The 17,066-nt window shown below is 37.6% G+C and overlaps 1 protein-coding gene across 2 annotated transcripts; it reads right to left on the bottom strand.

Moving 5' to 3' along the window:
* Positions 1 to 409: 409 nt before the first annotated feature.
* Positions 410 to 16,396, bottom strand: paqr4a (progestin and adipoQ receptor family member IVa). Of its 2 annotated transcripts, none has more exons than XM_051098704.1 (3): positions 14,465 to 16,396; positions 8,938 to 9,156; positions 410 to 5,850 (listed from the first exon to the last, which is right to left on the bottom strand). In XM_051098704.1, the coding sequence occupies exons 1-3, from the start codon at positions 14,628 to 14,630 to the stop codon at positions 5,417 to 5,419; spliced, it is 819 nt and encodes a 272-aa protein (XP_050954661.1). In that variant the 5' UTR covers positions 14,631 to 16,396; the 3' UTR covers positions 410 to 5,416. The 2 variants fall into 2 exon arrangements, with proteins under 2 accessions (XP_050954661.1, XP_050954670.1); XM_051098713.1 differs by lacking the exon at positions 14,465 to 16,396 and adding an exon at positions 10,081 to 10,171.
* Positions 16,397 to 17,066: the final 670 nt, after the last annotated feature.

The following is a 17,066-nucleotide window of genomic DNA, read 5'->3' as shown; positions in this document are numbered from 1 at the left end:
AGGTCTTACCGGTTTGGAATGACATGAGGATGAGTAATTAATGACAGAATTCTCATTTTTGGGTGAACTATCCCTTTAACACGACTCAGATCATATAAATTAATTTTAACATTTAATTTTCAATTTTTATTTTACTAAATAAAATAATGATGGGGAAACAGTAATACAGGTTAGGGTTAACATCTCGAATGTGACAGATTTAATAACTACTACAGCAATATAATAATGTAAATAAAAATATTTTTAAACCTTGACAGCCACAGTCACTCAAGCACTTTGTCAGAGTGAGAATAGGCAAACATGAATTACCTGAGGTGGAGGTCAAAATATAAAAGCATGCGCGTATCCTGTTCATATCTACAGTCCTATTTAAAACCATTTAGAAAATAAAGGAAGTCAAACGAGATGATTTAAAAATATAAACCTCAATTTATTGCACAATCGCTGCAGGAGACCGTGGGGTTTGGAAGATCTGTCTTGTATGAACAAATGTAGCCGTGGACACACAAATAGACTGAGAGAGAAATACAGGCCCATAAAACAAACCAACAGAGACACACGCTTGTAGATAAAACCTGTTACAAGAAGAAATGTTTATGTAAAACCAAAGTTATAGTCAATTTTGAAATAAATAAGTTTAGGAGACCTAATAAAACAAGAAAGAGATAAATGGGCAACGGTGCTCAGCAAGTGACCTGTGACTGACTTCATCTAGAAGGTCGACACGGTTCAACTGAACATCATTTATGCTGTTACCTAGTCAATACAGCACTGTTGCCACCAGATGGTGCCAAACAACAACCAAATTTAACAAAAAGCACACAAGCAAGAGTGGAAACAGGGAAAAAACGACAGATCTTTCAGAGACCTCCTGTCATCCTATGTGCATTAGTATTCTCAGCCTTTGTACTTAAATTAAGATTATCATTGATAGTGGTAACCCATCTCAGAATAATAGTAATAATAACAATATATCCATTATCATAATAATGCGAAATGTAACTAATGATGAGTAGTTTTTAAATTATCATTAACAGGCTATCCAGCACCTGCATACTAAGAAAAAAAAAACATTATTATAGTTTCATACATCATGTCATTTTTTTTTTTTTTTTTTTTTTTTTTACCACAGGACATTAGAATATACAGACAGGAGAACATCATCCATGAGAATATCACCCTCTTTCCTCCTCCTCTAAAACATGGGTTATGATGCAATCTATTTCCTTTAGGGCTCAATGTAACATGCTCTGCACATTCTCACATCACCTAACTAACTACGTGAATAAACACATTCTTGATCAGCATTTATGGACACATTCGGCCCCACGAAGGCAATATGCATCAAGACTGATGCACACGGTCTTAATGCCTGATGACTGACAAGCCATCGTGACCTTTGCCCTTAAAAAACATACAGCTGTCATCATTTTTTTTTTTTTTCTTCAGTCTTTCGATTTCAACCAGAACAAGCAAAGAAGACATGACAGGATGAAAAGAAAACTGGCCCGAAATCAGTTGTTGAGGTCACTCGGTAGAAGTGAGCACTGACAGGGCACCCTGAGAAGAGGAAACCCCAGGATGGCATGGTCTGAGCAAAACACGTCGGTGTGAACACACAGATCTGGTTCTTTTCAGGACTGGTAAAACGTCGTTTTTGGAATTCACATGTACAAACATGTTTGTGTGTGTGTGTGTATATATATGTACATATTTCGATTATGCATAGATATCCAGTGGGTTTCAGAGGTAATAACATATCAGGACCCCCGTTTTCCAAACTGTATGCCTCTCTGTACTTTTCACGAAGTAAAAAAGAGATTTCGCCAACTATCGCGAACTATATTACACACCCTTCTGAACGGTTTAAAAACCAACGTCCGTGTTAATGACATTATGACATCATAGTAGTACAGACATATTATTATGACGATAACCCTACTAAATAATCTAACAGTGTTGTTAACTCTCCGCCAGGCCTGTCATTGTGATGTCACAATTTTTGCTTTTTACAGTTACAGAATGATCAAATCACTGCTGCCTTTGAAATGAAATCGGACAATCTGTATTGAGCGTCGCTCTCTGAGATGAAATAACATTCAATATATTTTCTCATAACATTGTTGCTTTATATATTAATATGAACATATAAAAATGTCAGTATGTATGCCGCTTGCATTTTATGCATATACAGTCTACATACAGGTATTTACGTTACCCATATGGACTTTATTTTTTTTTTTAAGTTCTTAATTGGTTTTCACTTTGATCCAAAGCCCTTTTGGTAAAAAAATAAACAGTGCAGTTAATTACTTGATATGGTTGTATTGCCTCTGGGCTGCTCTCTCAATTTCATTCCCTTTCTATACGCAGATATATTTGATACATTAGGCTCTGTTACTGCACATTAAGCACGTATGTCAGTGGTTGCATTGCACAAGCATTAGAAATCGCATGTTGGGGATTGATTGGTTTACTAGTATTTACATGCACCACTTGATTTCAGAGTCTAATGTTTGTCATTTAAAGGGGTTGGGGTAAACCTTCCCTGTTCTGAGGGACTCGTGGTTTGTTTAACACCCTGGTCTGCTAAGATCAGGACCAACACCTGAGGCCCTAAAACATCTAATTTGGCATAGAGTATGTGTAGGTGTTTGTCAGATACATCTGAGCGACATTCTACCTAACATGCACTGATTCTACACTAACTAGACTATCAGAGTACTGTGGTTGTGTAAAGATATGTGATTCCCAACGGGTGAAGTTAAATAACATATATATTAAAAACAAAAAAAAGTACAGTAGTAGCATTCAAATAAAACAAACATTGTCAAATGTCAAAACAACATCTTAAATATAATAAATATAATGCCGATGATACGGATAGTGAAGGTAATTGAAAAAAGCTACATTGTGATAGTGTCAGTGAATCTATCACGTCGTGTCGTGTGTCAGTTCTTTAAAACTAGTGAGGTTGGAAGGGTTTGACGAGTCATCCTTGGTTTGTTCCGGCTCAGTAGTGCATAAGCGTGCTAAGGTAACAAATCCAAATGTGCAAAAACTGCAGTGGAACAATGTGAACATCTCCATAGTGCAATCCGTAATAAAAACTGCTTTAGTTTACATGAATCACATTCTGAAGTAGATATGAAGATATGACTGATTGTTCAGCTTTAGTAACTGTAAACAGCTCTGTTAAACCTGAAGTCAACTTTTCTTAAATCAGAGGGGCCATGAATTACAGTTGAAGTCAAAAGTTTACATACACCTTGCAGAATCTGCACAATATAAGAGGGATCATACAAAATGCATGTTAGTTTTTATTTAGTACTGACCTGAATAATGAAAGATGAAAGAACATGAAAGATGTTTACATATAGTCCAAAAGAGAAAATAATAGTTACATTTATAAAAATGATCCTGTTCAAAAGTTTACATACACTTGATTCTTAATACTGTGTTGTTACCAAAAGTTTAGGCCCCAAGCTCCTAATGCAAAGTTTTTCCTTGTGGAGCATCAGTGAGTGTTTGAACCTCCTGTAATAGTCACATATGAGTCCCTCAGTTGTCCTCAGTGTGAAAAGATGGATCTCAAAATCATACAGTCATTGTTGGAAAGGGTTCAAATACACAAAAATGCTGAAAAAACAAAGAATTTGTGGGACCTGATGGATTTTTCTGAAGAACTATCATTAAACAAAAAAACACAGCTGTGGATCATTCAGGTAACAACACAGTATTAAGAATCAAGTGTATGTAAACTTTTGAACGGGGTCATTTTTATAAATTCAATGATTATTTTCTCTACTATATGTAAACACCTTTTATGTGAAGTATCTTATTCAGGTCAGTACTAAATAAAAAATAACATGCATTTTATATGATCCCTCTTATTTTGGTAAAATAATTAACATCTTGCAGATTCTGCAAGGTGTATGTAAACATTTGACTTGAAATGCATATAGAGAGCTTTAATTTGGCACAGGAACCAATATTCCCCTACTCTTCATTGGGGAATTCATAGTGTATTGACGTGTAATATTCCTCCATTCTGGAGTCTAATATTCATCTGCCACATCTGATGAGCGGGAACATCAGGTGCACAGTGGACGAAGATGGCCAGCAGAGAATTAAAGCCTTTGTGCAAACAGCACGCCATTAAGAAAATAATTTGCCTTGTCTTGAATCCAAGGTTACATAGATAATTGAGGTTAAAGGTCAGAAAGAAATGAAATCTAATTTAGAGCGGTACTAAATCCAATCTTTCAAACTACAGATTAGGATATTAAAACCATAAGTGTACAAGGCTGGATCGACCGTTCAGCAGCATAGCAAAGAAAGCATCTTCTGCAGGTAACGTGAAATGTTTCCCAGGGTAATATTAAAGTCGTGCTGCTGCAAAAACTGCATTTAATAAATGCCCCTTAGATGCTAACAAACATGATCAAAGTCAAATAGGGCAGTAAAGAATAAAATGGGCACTCAGCAACTTTAACCACCCAGTAAACGCATAAATGGCAAGCCTACAAACTAAGGAATGACCCTGTCACCCTTCACTTACAGGTATTGGGGTTGAGAATGTGAAAAATGTGGACCTGAACAGGAATATGACACAAAAAACAAGGAAAATCAACTCAAGTATTTCCAGTAAATGTTGCTGTGAGACCGGGCATACAGTACATTGTGTGTGTGTGTGTGTGTGTGTGTGTGTGTGTGGTGTTAGCACTGATGTAACGTTTGATATGCTGCATAGTCTGCAATAGAGTAATAAGTTGAAAGTTGGAGGTGCATACAACATTTCTGCACCGGTGATCTTTGTTTCACCAGCAAAATTGAGAATAGAGACAAACTGTAATTAGTTTTCATAAAAGCCATGCTATTTTGAGCAATGAATTTTAGTTTGTTTAGATTAGAGCCAATCATTTGAGGGCTCTATCATATCTTTCACTGTTCAGCTACAACTAAACTTCGGGGTTATTTATTAAATGCTTTAAACGCTGGTGAATATGACATCAAACTATGTCAGCCCCCATATGTGCATGTGTGTGTGCGCGCCTATAGAATGTGGTCTCAAACCAAAAAAAAAAATAAAACAAACAAAAAAACTGCCTTTGTTTGAGCTAGTAGGTCTAAACAGTGCCATGCACAGACGATGTTTATGCAAACACAGATATGTACATTCTGGCTACTGACGGCACAAACAAGCATGTGTGTCGAAGCTGGCACTGGTGTCTTCTAAAAAACATGTAAAACACTTCTTATGGACGTTCGTGCACACATGTATATACAAAGCACAACAGCCTCCCCCCACCCCGAACCATTCTTTGCCCAATTCTTTCGCATTCCCGAACATCTCATTACTAAAAGAGGTCCTCGCGCCCTATTACCCATGATTCCAGATTAGCAGGGGCCACTGTCAGTCTAAAGGACAGTGATAGGTGTTGATCCACAGTAAGTCGTCCAGCACCCCCCAGTGTAGGTACAGTATGGAGACCACCACCAGCACATGCATGATCTGATGGCTGTTGCACCAGTAGTCAAAGAGGCCCGGGCGGAAGCGCTCGGGGATTCGTGTGATATTGATGACACCGCCCAGCACCGCTAGTGCATCCATGGTGAGAAAGTGACGCAGTGAGGTGGGACTCCCTCCGCCCACACCTACCCAGCGCAGAAGGAAAAACGAGAAGCGGAAAAGCGCCTGCCAGGCGAAGGAACGCAGACGCCGCACTCTGCTGCGCGCCGTGATGGCACAGTAGATGGCGTAACTGGATAGCAGGATGTACATCAGCAGAGCCACCGTGCGGGTGAAGGGGTAGCAGAGAAGAGTGCTGTACACGATGGGCAGAGCTCCTGTGAACCAAAACACAGCGTTATTAAGATTACAAGCTCTTGTGTCCTAATATGCAACCGTACAGCTCACATCATTCAATCCTTTTAAAGGGATAGTTCACCTAACTATGAAAGTTCTGTCATTAATTACTCATCCTCGTGTCGTTCCAAACTCGTAAGTCCTTCGTTCATCTTCAGAACACAAACTGAGATATTTTTGATGAAATCCGAGTGCTTTTTGATCCTGCGTAGGCAGCAACTGACATGTTTAAGGCCCAGAAAGGTAGTAAGAACATCGATAAAATTGTCCATGTGACATCAGTGGTTCAACCTTAATTTTACGAAACTACGAGAATACTTTTTGTGCACAAAGAAGTCAGTCTTCGATGTGATTTCATTAAAAATATCTTAATTTGTGTTCTGAAGATGAACAAAGGCTTTACAGTTTTATAATTAATGACAGAATTTTCATTTTTGGTTGAACTATCCCTCTTACCACTATACATTGTAAAAAAAAAAAAAAAAAGGCAGCTGTGGGTGCAAAAAATTTACTGAAAAAATATGATAGCAATGTTTTCTCAGTCATAGCTGTACATTTTAATATCTGATTTAATTACAGTGTATCAGCCTACTTGAACAACCAAAAATATGCAAAAAACAAAAGGTAAAATAGAAGGCCAAATAAACTAAAAAACACCCCAGCATACAGAATTGATAACAAAAATATTAAAAACCTAAATTAGAGAACAAAATTACAACTACAATATATTTAGAGCGGATGTGTCATGAAAAACCTTCTGGGAATGTTGTTTACTTTTTTCACAGTTAACTATAAGGTAATAATAATAATGTTACTACAAGCATACATACTGTCACAGTTCTGTTTATTTGGTTCCTTTATCATGGACTTCTGATTGGTTTTCTTTAGTCACATGGTCTCCTTTGTTCTGTTTTTGCTACTCTTTTTTTGTCATGGTAATTTATTTAATCCACACAGGTGTTCTTCATTACTGCCCTTATTTGTCTTGTATTTAAGTTGCCTCTGTTTCACCTTTTGGTTGTCTGGTATTATCTGTGTTATACATAGCTGTCTCTGTGGATTTATTAATAAACCTTGTTTTAGTTTTCATCATCTTTGTCTTCATCTTTGGACCACACGTGACACCGACATTTTCTTCAAGACTTTAACTATAAATTATAAGATATTCTGTACTTAAAGAAGCTTTTAAAGCAACATTACAGTTGAAGTCAAAGTTTACATACACCTTGCAGAATCTGCAAAGTGTTAATTATTTTACCAAAATAAGAGGGATCATACAAAATGCATGTTATTTTGTTTTATTTAGTATTGACCTGAATAAGATGTTTCACATAAAAGATGTATACAGTTTCTCCAGTCCAAAGGAGAAAATAATAGTTGAATTTATAAAAATGACCCTAAACTGCACACTGTTCTTCAGAAAAATCCTTCAGGTCCCAGAAATTATTTGGTTTTTCAGTATTTTTGTGTATTTGAACCCAGCAATGACAGTATGATTTGAGATCCATCTGAAGGACTCATATGCAACTATTACCGAAGGTTCAAATACTCACTGATGCTCCAGAAGGAAACACAATACATTAAGAGCAGGAGGTGAAAACTTTTTGAATTTGAAGATCAGGGTAAATTGAACTTATTTTGTCCTCTGGAAAACATGTAAGTATCTTCTGTAGCTTCTGAAGAGCAGTACTAAATGAAAAACATCCAATATTTAGGCAAAATAAGAAAAATGTACACATCTTCATTCTGTTCAAAAGTTTTCACCCCTAGCTCTTAATGCATTGTTTTTCCTTCTAGAGCATTAGTGAGCATTTAAACCTTCTGTAATAGTTACATGAGTCCCTCAGTTGTCCTTAGTATGAAAATATGCATCTCAAAATCATACATTCATTGTTGGAAAGGGTTCAAATACACAAAAATGCTAAAAAAAAAAAAGAATTTGTGAGACCTGAAAGATTTTTCTGAAGAACAGCAGGCAGTTTAACTGTTCAGGACAAACAAGGGACTCATGAACAACTATCACTAAACAAAAAAACACAGCTGTGGATCATTCAGGTAACAACACAGTATTAAGAATCAAGCATATGTAAACTTTTGAACAGGGTCGTTTTTATAAATTCAACTATTATTTTCTTCCATGTGAAATATCTTATTCAGGTCAGTACTAAATAAACAATAACATGCATTTTGTATGATCCCTCTTATTTTAGTAAAATAACTAACATTTTGCAGAATTAGCTAGGTGTATGCAATCTTTTGACTTCAGCTGTATATGTAATTTATGTGTTTGTTACTAAAATATAAGCTTTTACTGTATAATTTGCATATTCTATCAATAAACACTATTAACATACTACACTTTTGCACTGAGAAAGTATAAATCCTAGAATATTAGAACATTAGCTCAATAATTCAATTTTCCTAATGTATTTAATGCTACCCTCAAAACCATTTCTGTCTCATCAAGCATAATTCACTTTTACAATAAATTAAATCAAATTGGTCAAAATGTCCACGAAATGTTCCTTTGTTTTCCAACTAAATGGTGGATAATGATAAAAATTAGAAAAAGCATTTTAAAATTCTAAATGAGATCTTTATCAAACAAACCGAGCAAGAGACAATGGAAGTGCTGTGAAACAGCCTTGTCACTGCTGTTTTACATGTGACAACAGAGAGGACTGTCTTTCTCTGTGCTTCTTTATTTCCTTTGTTACAACACTGTTTTCTTGTACAACACTTCTCCTTCAGTGAAATATTGCAACAGCCTAAACGAGGACTACAGATATAGGGGAAACGCACATTTGACTTATTCACTGGGCTTTTGTGAAACAGGTCTCTAATGCAGTTCAGCCTATTTTGGTGATCACAGCTAAACATGATGTGATGACACATTACTTACTCAGGCCACCTCATTACGTATGAACAACCTATACAAAAAATATAAAATGCCGGGAAAAAAAAACTTGCATCAGCAGAGGAAAACAGAGAACAGAATCGAGAAGATGCACTGAGAGATAATGTGACGGAGCGCCCGGATTGATTTGACACCAGTTTGAGATGCTGACCTAGCGTGTTGATCATGCAGATTCCGCACATATCTAGCGTGAGCAGGGTTTTGTAGACGGGCTCGCCGCCCTCATGGTTCATGAAGAGGTGGTAGACCACCGATCCCAGCTGCGGCGACAGGCAGGCCAGGAAGTGCACCACGCCGAGCCACGTCACGCTGATCTGCGACCAGGGGATGTTGAGCGGGAGCAGCACCAGGAAACAGAGCAAAGGGATTCCTGAGTAGAGAAAAAAGAAAGAGGCTCAGGAGAGTCATTGTATTTAGAAGACTTAGTTGAAGCACTGTTGAAACACGCAGGGCCTGTGAAGAGAATGAGAAGGTCGTTATTTGGCATTATGCTCAGACAAGCCCTGCAGTGTTTCATCGTGTCCCTTGAGTTGAATGCTGCAGCCTAAACAACACGTGGATTTATGGAGGCCCAGGGAACGGTCCGGTACAATGAGGGTCTCAGTGGCATTGCTGTGCTAATTTTAGCAGCAGCTGCCAAAATGCAAACTACACACTAAAACAAAGGTCTTCAAAAGTCTTAAGCACTAACTGACAGTCAGTGGCTTTTCACTAGTGGCTCGAAGTACATGAAAAGTCTGTTGGACAATCTTGTTGTCTGTGAATCTCTTTTTTCTCTCCAAGCCCCTGTCATTCCCCCAATGTCAAATGATTTACCCTAGTCAGGTAAAAGCACCAATGCCTTCCAGCACATCTATTTTGGGTCAGTTATCTCTGCTGGCTTAACGCTCGCTCTGATAAAGACACTATTGATAGAGACCATGCACTCTACCCTAGAAAAGTTTATGCATTTGAAAAGCACACACTGTACTGTACATACTGTAAATGTACTATAAAAAAAAACTTGACAATAATAATATTTTAATCCAAACATTGAAGTAGTAGCTTATGCAAGCTAACTTCCACAACATAAGACAAATTGGTAAATGGTAAATTATAATTATGAGACAAAAGTCATAATTGACCGCTTGCAAAGACCGATTTATGCTCTCACGCAGTAAAAATACTTTACACCGAGCAAAGAGGAAACTGACAATGCGGAGACAGACAAGACAAAGCAGGTTACTTAAGATATGAAACAAAGTCTCATCTTTAAAATTTTGGCATGTTTTTAAGAAATTTAAACAATAAATACCGTTTTGGTGCTTTAACATGTCGTGACAGATCGCTGTGGCGCCTCAGTTCAAGCGGCACGTGAAACGATCATCTCTTCCTCTTTACTAGTTACAGCATGAAATAAACATGAATAAACATCAGAAAGTATCTTGTTTCAACGCGGAAAGACGTCAGTACACACCATTTTTGAAGTTGAAGTCCAACAATATTAAAGGAGAAGTTCACTTAAAGAACAAAAATTTACAGATAATGTACTCACTACATTGTCATCCAAGATGTTCATCTCTTTCTTTCCTCAGTCGTAAAGAAATTCAGTTTTTTGAGGAAAACATTTCAGGAATTATCTCCATACAGTGGACTTCTACAGTGCCTGCAAGTTTGAACGTCCAAAATGCAGTTTCAGTGCAGCTTCAAAGGACTATAAACAATCCCAGCCGAGGATTAAGGGTCTTATCTAGCGAAACGATCGGTCATTTTCTTAAAAAAAAAAAATAATTTATATACTTTTTAACCTCAAATGCTCATCTTGTCTAGCTCTGCCATGCACGTGAGTACTCTGTGTAATCCGGGTCAATACAGTTAGGGTAGGTCAAAAAACTCCCATCACATTTTCTCATCTAACTTCAAAATCATCCTACATCGCTGTTTTACCTTAGTTTGAAAAGGGTGTTTGAACTTGTTTGCATTTTCACTTGGGTCGGTACTTCTGCAGCGCTGTAGGGAGATTTTAAAGTTGGAGGAGAGAATGAGATGTGAGTTTTTTGACATACCCTAACTGTCTTGACCCGGATTACACAGAGTACGCATGTGCATTTTAGGTTAAATAGAATAAATTTTTGTTTTTTGTAGAAAATGACTAGATAAGACACTTATATCTTGGCTGGGATCATTTAGAGCCCTTTGACGCTGCATGTAAACTGCATTTTGGACATTCAAACTCACGGGCACCATTGAAGTCCACTATATGTAGATAATTCCTATAATGTCCTCAGAAAACATAATTTCTTTATGACTGAAAAAAGAAAGACATGAACATCTTGGATGACAACGGGGTAGATTATCTGTACATTTTTGTTCTGGAAGTGAACTACTCCTTTAATCTACTCTCCTGTCTGATATGTTTCTCAGACAAAAAAGGCAGATTCTGTGTTATGACTGGTCAGATTGCCTGTCAATCAAACTCCCTGCGAAGGGTCAATTATGACATAAACAGTCCAAATGATATAAATAAGTAATGATCAAGACAAAGACGTTAAGCCATAACTATGATAAAAAAAAAAATCTGACTTTTTGTCATAATTTTGATTTTTCACATCATGAATATGACTTTCTATCACAGTTATTTCTACCACAATTTCAACTTGTCATAATTACAAGTTTTTATCTAATAATCATCATTTAACAAAGCATGAGTTCACCCAAGATTCTATCATCATTTCTAACCCTTATTCCACCCCGAACCTCTATGACTTTCTTTCTTTGAAAGCAAAAGAAGATGTTTTAATAGATGTTGGGTCCCACTGATATTTATTGTGTGGACAACAAAAAAAAAAGCTATTTTATTTTTTTTTGTGTTCCACAAAAGAAATAGAAAGTGGTTTCGAATAGCATGGGGATACATATTTCTTCTTTTCTGAGGGAACTGAGTGTTCAGTTTAGTGGTGTATGTGCAAGTGTTAATCGATTTATGCAGCAGCCCGCTCTAAGATTGTATGCTCAGATCATAGCCCATTAGTGGCCATACAAACAGCATGTGGTTTAAGAAACCCACAGACTAGAAAAACATACAAAGACATCAACAAAACAGTTAGAACAGAAACAGACTAGTAATGATTATTAGTCACAGTCAAGTGTCAGGAAGAGGCTGAATCATTTTTTGACAGCAGTCTCAAACAGAAGACGTTTTAGATAGAAACCTATGAAGAACATAGCTCTGAAGACACGGCGTGCAAACATGGGGTACAATTGTGCATACATATCATGCAAAGTAAAACACAAATGCTTGAACACAAAGCAAACACTGTGAAGGAACATGCAGCTCCCTTGCGTTCGAACGCAAGAATGGAAATTGCCCAATGTAAAAAAAAAAACAAAAAGTGACAAAACATACAACAAATTTTCATTCATCAGGCTTTACAGTCAAAAGAAGGTATTTTACCAATCCAAACAGTACAGACACAGAATAAATGCCTCTTTATTCAGCTTGGAAAAAGACAACCAGGTGTAGCTCTCTACAGCAAAGTCATCTTTTGGGTCAAGTTAAGCTGTGTCACTCATTTCAAACCTCTAATTTCTGCTTACTTGACTACAGTAGGCCAGAACGCTCTCAAATATACTCTGAACCACAGCGTTGGCTCTGAAAGTGCAGTGCACAGATGCAGCGTTCTTCTCGGGTTTTCATCAGAGCACATCAGTGTGAATGTGTCATTTGCCATCAAAACAATAAAATTTAGTACTAACAAAGTTTTACCATTCCACATGGCAGTTTCTTGGAAGGAAAGGCTATGTATGACAGTACACCTGCAGGCAACCACATGACCCAGCTTGATGGTTCTGCACAGTCCTGCAATTTAGAAGTATTTACAAGCAGAAATTCCTTTGGAGTTGACCTTTATTCCTGGTTTTACATTTTTTATATTACCTCTGGGCAACTAGTGCACTGGAACGTTTATCTAGATGCTGTTCAGTGCAGCTATGATCCATTCATTCAATTTTTTATTTAACCACGTTACAAACTCATTGAGATTAAAATTTTTTTTACAAGAGTGACCTGGCCAAAAAAGCAGCAACAAATAACATAATGTGTATATACAATGATATATAATATATAATAATGTAATATATAATAATATAAAATATGACACAAATTACTTAACAACATAATCCTTTTGTTTTTGACAAACAATCAATTATGTATAGCAAACTGTAGTACATAGTGATGTACACAGCAAGAGAGTCGGAAAGAGAGTTCAGTAAAAGATGCAGATCTTTGCATGGTGTAGCTGCAAAATTATTTAAATGGATATTTACAGGAAAAAAAAAAAAAAAGGTGATGAATTTAATCACCCTCATGTTGCTCCAACCCTGTAGGACTTTCTTTGGCTACACTTTTTTTATGGTGTACTTGTTACAGTGTAATTATACATTTAAATACTAAGTAATATGAATTAACTACATGTACTTACTATATGGTTAGGGTTAGGATTAGGTTTTGCCTTAGGTGTACTTGCATGTAATTATGCATAATTTATTGTTTTTATAATAGTAAGTACATGTAATGTGTAACAAGTATAAAAATAAAGTGTTACCCTTTCTTTCTTTTGCGTAAAAAAAAATTTAGATATTTTGAAGAATCTATTGGTATGTCTTTTCCATTCAATACTGACTAAAAATGATCAAAAAGGACAAAAAAATCACTTTAAATTAATTACAACAGTGATCCACAAGATTCATACACTATATTACAAGTCTTTCAAGTTCATGAGAGCAGCAGCAAAGTTGCTTTACTGAGCGAATGATTCATTTGAGTTCACATATCACAAACGTAAAAAATGATAGAAAGTAATAAGTGACCGTGGACCACAAAACCAGTCTTAAGCAGCACGGGTATATTTGTAGCAATAGCCAAATATACATTGTATGGGTCAAAATTACAGATTTTTCTTTTATGCCAAAAATCTATTAAGTTAAGATCATGTTCCATGAAGATATTTTGTACATTTCCTACCGTAAATACACCAAAACATAATGGAATACTTAACTGAATACTTAATTGAACTTTTTTGATTAGTAATATGACCTGCTAAGAACTTAATTTGGACAACTTTAAAGGCGATTTTCTTAATATTTTGATTTTTTTGCACCCTCAGATTCCAAATTTTCCAAACTCTCAGCCAAATATTGTCCTGTCCTAACAAACCATACATCAATGGATGGATTTATTTAACTTTTAGATGGTGTATAAAATTGACCCTGGTTTTATAGTCCAGGGCCACATATGTGCTTAGACCAATATAAGTGTAAATAGTTTTTGGGTGAACTATTCCATTAACATGTAGTTTTATGAAAGTTTCAGTAAGTTGTGGTTTACACCCAGTGCTTAAGTAGGAAATACAGACCATATCCTGTATCTGGTGGTATAGCAACACTTCATTTAAATGGGGTTTAGACTATAGCTATGAATGGGTAATATAAATGCAAATACTGGTAAGACCTAAGTAGCCAGGATGGGCAAAACTCATACTGACCTGACTGAAGTAATGCAATTTATTAATAATAATCTACTAGAGTTAAGTAAGAGTAAAACAGTGACACAAAAAGCGAAGCAGGTGGCGTTAATAAGCACATAAAGAGAGAGGGCACTGTCAGTTTCCTCTTTTGAAGCAGTAAGCTATCTCACTCACCATGTGTGTAGATGTTCCCCAGCTCATTGTGCAGATAGAAGAGACTCTTGATACACTCCTGGACGGAGGAGATGGGTCTATAGCCAGTCAGGACATATTTGTTGAACTGTAAATGTGGAGGAGAGTTTGCCCAGTCCAGCAGTCTGGGGCCGTTTAAAAATGCCATAGCAACCAGAAACAGTCACGACGACGACGCTAAAATAACTACGCTATACATCTACACTTACACGTACAACACAGACTAAAAAAAGATTGGACACCCTAGACATCAGTCGGAGAAGTCCAGTCCGCTCATGTGCAGCCAGCTACATGGCTAACAGACCAGCTCTTTAGCCGAAAGAATTTTAAAAACAACTTTCGCCTCAGCGACACTTTGTTTTCGAACGTTGTCGGCGGCGGCGGCGGCGTCATCCACACGGGTTGACGTAGAAATTCCAGGCTGCGTTCATAGTGAGCTTCGCCGATGTATACAGTGCTGCATGTAACATTTAAACGAAGTGCGGTCACACCCTGCTCAAGCCTTTCAAACAAACCCCACCAGCTTCTGTCAGCTCGACTTCAGAGGCGACCCGAGGAGAGGTGGCTTTCGTTTGCTGCTCATCAAACAGCCGCTGGCTAATTTCACCATCGGGAACAGCAGGGCTTTCGTGAACGCGAAGGTTCAGGGCAACTTCCTCATATTCCCGTCGAGTGAATCATCACCAACATCATCTTTCCGTCCGGAGCTTTGGCATCCACTCTGATTTAAGCTACCAGCGCTCTCTGAGACCCGTGTACTTGCAGGAAACTGATACAAAAGACTCATTTACATGTCCTGAACTAAGCAGGTGTATTTTTGTCGGTAAACAACAGGAGTATACCAGTATGCTTTTAATATAGTGACGATACGACAATATTGCTTGGCACCGACCTTAAGTACTCACTTACATAGAGTACAGTGCCAGAATCGGGGTTTAGGGGGTTAAAATATTCAGCTGATGTAAAAAAAAAAGCACGCTAGTTTGATATGTAACATTCTCAAATTCTCATAGATGTGTCAAGCTTTTCCATCAGAGCATCTTCTGGCATCTGCTCCTTATCAGCGACGAGCACTGTTATATCCAACAAGGAAGTGCACCTTGCAAAGAACAAGCGCACACGCTTATCGTGTGCTTTCCTGTTTAGTTTTAACAATAACGATATTTTGATATCAAACGCACTCCGTGCGTTTTCTGTTCCCTGTCTTACACTACCCGGATAGCTTGAGAGCTAACGGGCTAGCTGCCGTCACCTTGATTGTGCTGACTGCAAAAACCCACGAGCTTCACAGTCAATGTTTTAGCAGCGGTTAAACATCACAGCCGGTTTTCCCAAACAGCCGCACACGCATTCCCGCGATCTCCCCCGACTCCGACTACAATATCTCTATCCGTAGGCTTGGCGTTTGTCATCCCGCGATCGGAGGAATGTACGCGGTGGTCAGCTCACAGGAACACGTCTCCCTTGTGTTGCCAAGTGATGTTGCTGCTAGCTTGCAGTGATTTCAGCCAGCAGAGTTTTAAACGAGCGCTTTGGTGAGGAGCTCCGTTTCTGATATTCGGCTATGCCAAAAAAAGGTTAAAATCTCCTACATTCACCGGCGCATTTCTCACGGGCTGACTGATACCGGTGTGCGGAAACATGCGGCTGGTGGAGGGGCGCAGCGGCCCGGCCTTCACTCCTTATCGTCCGCTGATGCTGCAGCGCTCTAATCCAGTCTGGACCAACTGGGACGAGCCGGGGGTGGCGCGAAGACAGGACGGATTCAATTTGTGCCTTTTACATATTTTAGCTATTAAAATACATGTGGATTTTTAAATTCTAATATCAAGATGACATAAATATTTGCGTCTATTTTGACGCTAATATAAATGATAGCTAAAAATTCTGAACGAGTCGGATCTTTCCAATGAATGTGTTGAACAAAACCGAGTTGGAACGATTCGTTCATGAATTGAACTGAATGATTCGCTTACTTATGAGTCATTTGACCGAGAATCGGCTCTTGTGCCGAGCATTTGACTGATGCGACGCAAAATTACTTTAATTGAATAAAACAAATGTTATGAGGTACGACTTGTATGACAGTTTATCCTACATTTTATTAAAATTCAGTCAGGATATATCATTTTTTTTTGTAGCCTATCCACCTTATTTTGGCTGTAAGAGCGGGCGCGGCCATTTGTACATTTTATGCGCAAAGCTTCCGGTCTCATCCACGCCCAGCTATTTTTATCTGTACAAAACAGCTCTTTTTGCTGCTTGGTATTGCACATTTGTGTGTATTATATTCAGGGTTGGGTAGTAACTGATTACATGTAATCTGGATTACGTAATCAGATTCCAGAAATTAAGTACTTGTAATTAGATTAAATTACATTTTTTTAAAAAACTCATAATCAGACCACGGTTACTTTTTATGGATTACATGATTGCATATTATACACAATAGCAATACGTTATTCAGAACTTATTGATTCAGCCTTTTTCATCTTTAACATTTTTCTTTTTAAAATAGCCTACATGTCGGCGCCGATAACCTTGTGGGCAGCGCACAGACATACATCGCCATTGTGCTACGGGC

The sequence above is a fragment of the Labeo rohita genome, chromosome 3, assembly GCF_022985175.1.
Source record: "Labeo rohita strain BAU-BD-2019 chromosome 3, IGBB_LRoh.1.0, whole genome shotgun sequence".
In the NCBI taxonomy this organism is placed as follows: Eukaryota; Metazoa; Chordata; class Actinopteri; order Cypriniformes; family Cyprinidae; genus Labeo; species Labeo rohita.
This window is presented reverse-complemented; position numbering and strand designations above follow the sequence as displayed.

Bases quoted from the DNA above. Each gene is read 5' to 3' on its own strand.
- paqr4a (XM_051098704.1), bottom strand. From the start codon at position 14,630: ATGGCATTTTTAAACGGCCCCAGACTGCTGGACTGGGCAAACTCTCCT. The intron at 9,157-14,464 runs GTGAGTGAGATA...TTCTCTACTCAG, and splicing joins GGGGAACATCTACACACATG to GAATCCCTTTGCTCTGTTTC. The intron at 5,851-8,937 runs GTCAGCATCTCA...TTTGGTTCACAG, and splicing joins CTGCATGATCAACACGCTAG to GAGCTCTGCCCATCGTGTAC.